Source organism: Abramis brama (genome assembly GCF_963993115.1).
Source record: "Abramis brama genome assembly, chromosome: 5".
Classification (NCBI taxonomy): Eukaryota; Metazoa; Chordata; class Actinopteri; order Cypriniformes; family Leuciscidae; genus Abramis; species Abramis brama.
The window spans coordinates 49763464-49766849 of record NC_139967.1 but is presented as its reverse complement, the minus strand read 5'-3'; the positions used below and the strand labels follow the sequence as shown (position 1 = coordinate 49766849).

General features: G+C 40.6%; 1 protein-coding gene across 1 annotated transcript; it reads right to left on the bottom strand.

The window, feature by feature from the left end:
- Positions 1–1976: 1976 nt before the first annotated feature.
- LOC311083808 (uracil nucleotide/cysteinyl leukotriene receptor-like) lies at positions 1977–2900 on the bottom strand (the record flags this gene model as incomplete). Its single annotated transcript, XM_084115551.1, has 1 exon — positions 1977–2900. The coding sequence occupies one exon, from the start codon at positions 2898–2900 to the stop codon at positions 1977–1979; it is 924 nt and encodes a 307-aa protein (XP_083971677.1).
- Positions 2901–3386: the final 486 nt, after the last annotated feature.

Sequence of the window (3386 nt, the reverse complement as noted above, 5' to 3'; positions counted from 1 at the left end):
ACAGTATTTGGGACCATAGACACAGTGTTTGATGAAGCATTATGATAAAATATTAGGCTACATCCATGGATATTGTAGTCCAGGGATGGGCAACTTCGGTCCTGGAAGGCCACTGTCCTACAGAGTTTAGCTTCAACCCTAATCAAACACACCTGAACGAGCTAATCAAGGTCCTCAGGATTACTAGAAAATTACAGGCAGGTGATTTTTTCAGGGTTGGAGCTAAACTCTGTAGGACAGTGGCCCTCCAGGACCGAAGTTGCCCATCCCTGTTGTAGTCTAATTGGTTCATGCTCCACGCTAATTGGTGACAATGAATCTCGTTATCTTGAAACTTTCATGATTTAAACATGGAAGATTGTTTGTCTGTTTCCATACAACTATGCATTAAGAGTAATGCAACAGTTACTTATCATTTTGAGCAGTTGTATCAATTGATAGTTAGATCATTGTAAGGAAATGAATAGACACTCATTTGAAATGTAATGTGTGAATTGCCTTTTGAAATAGTAGTACTTTGATGTTAAGTTGTGTCATATTGAACAGGTGATTTTTGTTGAATGAACAAATGATCTAAGTTTTATGTGTATTGTATCCAAGCAATTGAGAAAAGGGTTAGAGTTTTGAAAAATGTGCATTTTGATCATTGGTTGTGAGTTTTGTGTCTAGAGTTGTGAAAAATGGCATCAAGGTTCTGAAAATAGTAACAAAGTGATTGTAAAAAACTGTAAAATATAGACACAATTTAAGTTCATTTAAAGTGTTTAGAGAAAACAGACAAATGTTTTACAATATGGTTACGATTTTGAATGTTCATCTTATTGAATTTGTGTTAGCAGTACTTGTTGCATATGATGTGCAACCATATATATTTGCACGTTTATGAAAATAGCATATATGCAAAAATATTTGTGTGTGTATATATATATATATATATATATATATATACACACACATATAAACTATTTTGTGTTCAATCTCTACACATATAATTCACATTTGTATATATTTGTATAGCACTTTTCACGAAACATATCATTTCAAAGCAGTCCGCAACAAAGGACCTCGCATTATGCGATCGTGCGGTGTTTGTATATAGTACTGTGTATTTTTGGCAAATGTAAAGTCCCTTTCACACCACAGGCTGAAGCAAATGCAAATTTACGCCTGTTAGATTAGAGAGATTAGAGAGCGCAGTGAAATAAAAACCCTTTCAGCTGAGGAGAAAGTTCAACACTCTTAGTTCAGCAATAAAAATAAATAAAAAATAAACAAATGTGATGTTAATCTAAAGTCATTTTTCCTTATTAGTATGGTTGAAGCGGATCATCGAAGGTCAGCAGCAAAAACATTGCTTAATAAAGTGTGATTAAACACAAAGTACATTTGTGTAATTTAATACATTTAAATATTGCATTATATTTAATTTACTTTGAGTAATACTGGTGAGATGAGTGTGCCTGCTCACATTTCTTCTAAAACTAACGCATTACTTTACTAGCTACTTGAAAAAAGTAATCTAATTATGTATTGCGTTGTAATGCGTTATGCCCAACACACTGTGGTGCAATGTTGTGAAATACACACTTATTTAAAACAAGCATCTTGTCTCATACAATGTATGCAAGCAGCAAGTTAATCCAGTATTACAGATATAAATAAATGAAGAGCTCATGAGGCTGATGTGACGCATCATTACTGTACTTTAGTAACAAACTGATATAAATATGCAAATAAATATGCTCATAGCAACATGATTCAATGCACATAATATGCAAACATCAGCAGCTTGTTTTCATGTAAATTCAACGCATACCTCACAACCAACAAGCTTAAGCATAAAACAGCTGCAGAAAGAGTCTAATGGCTGTTATATAATAACAGTACACATTGTTTTCCATACACAGAACGCACAGACCTGCATTATTACAGTAGTTCAGTGCATCTGATCAGTGAAATACTCCAATAACAGCAACTCAATGGCTCATGGTGAACACAGGATCATCCGCAGATTCTGTGTTTTTCGAGCAGCACGACGGGCCTTTGTGAAGCTTCTCCCGTGACAGATACAGAACCGGCTGGATGCTGCAACTCACGTTCACGAAGCCAAAGGCGATGTAGTGGATATAACAGCGGAAGACCTCCGAGGAGAAATACTCTTTAAATGGAAAGAGAGCCACCGGCGGGAAGTAGTTAAACACAATGATGGCCAAGATGATGATGACCGTTTTAAAGGCCTTTTTCTTGACAGGATGCCTCTCGTCTCGGCCTGGAGCCGACTGTCTCAGGGCCCAGAGAACAGAGATGTTACAGAACAGCATGAACGCAAACGCCGCCACAATCATGACGGTGAAGGCTTTCTCAAAGTGAGGGATGTTTCCTGCACACTTTGCTGAGGCATAGACTAAGATGACGAGCCACACGGCGCCGGCGCACACCGAGCGATGTCGCTTGTCTTTGAGTTTGGTGAAGGTGATGGGATGGCAGACGGCCATGTATCGGTCCAGACAGATGCAGGACAAGAAGAGTGGTGACGAGTCTTTGACGCCGTAGAAGAAGCGCAGGATGTACCAGGTGCTGCTGGAGGTCAGATACACGATGTTGGCCAGTTCCAGCGGAGGAATGAGACAGAAGAAAGTGTCAAGCAGGGCCAGTTGGATAATGAAGATGTCTGAGGTGGACGACTCTCCCTTATTCTTACGGATGAGCCACAGAACCATGATGTTGGCCGGGATGCCCAGGAACATGTTGATAAACTGCAGCACCAGGTAGAAGATGATGACGGTGGGCATGTGTGCACATGTAGCGTAGATGGTCTGCTCGACCGGAGAGGCGTTCAGCAGCCGGTGACTGATGAGCAGAGAGGAGTTGATGTATCTGAACATCTCTGTGATTTCCATCGTCCTCTCTGTGTGCTCGGACCAACCCCTGAAACACACAAACAGTGATCAATCAAACTCTTGCTTTGTGCTTTTCTGCTCCTCATTCAAACGGCACTGAAACAGCTTTGACTTTCCCAGACAGCAACATAGTGTCGGCCCAGATCTGGGCCGTGTGGAATCCATGTGTACCAGATGTGGGCCGGATCTGGGCCGACACTACACCATATTATCAAAAGTTTTGGGACTCCTGCCTTTACATGCACATGAACTTTATTGACATCTCATTCTTAATCCGTAGGGTTCAATATGGAGTTGGCCCACCTTTTGCAGCTATAACAGCTTCAACTCTTCTGGGAAGGCTTTCCACAAGGTTTTCACATTCTTCTAGAAGCGCATTTGTGAGGTCAGGCACTGATGTTGGACTGCCTCACAGTCTCCGCTCTAATTCATCTCTAAGCTGTCATCCCACGCTTTACACCACTGCATCCCATGCTTTACACCACT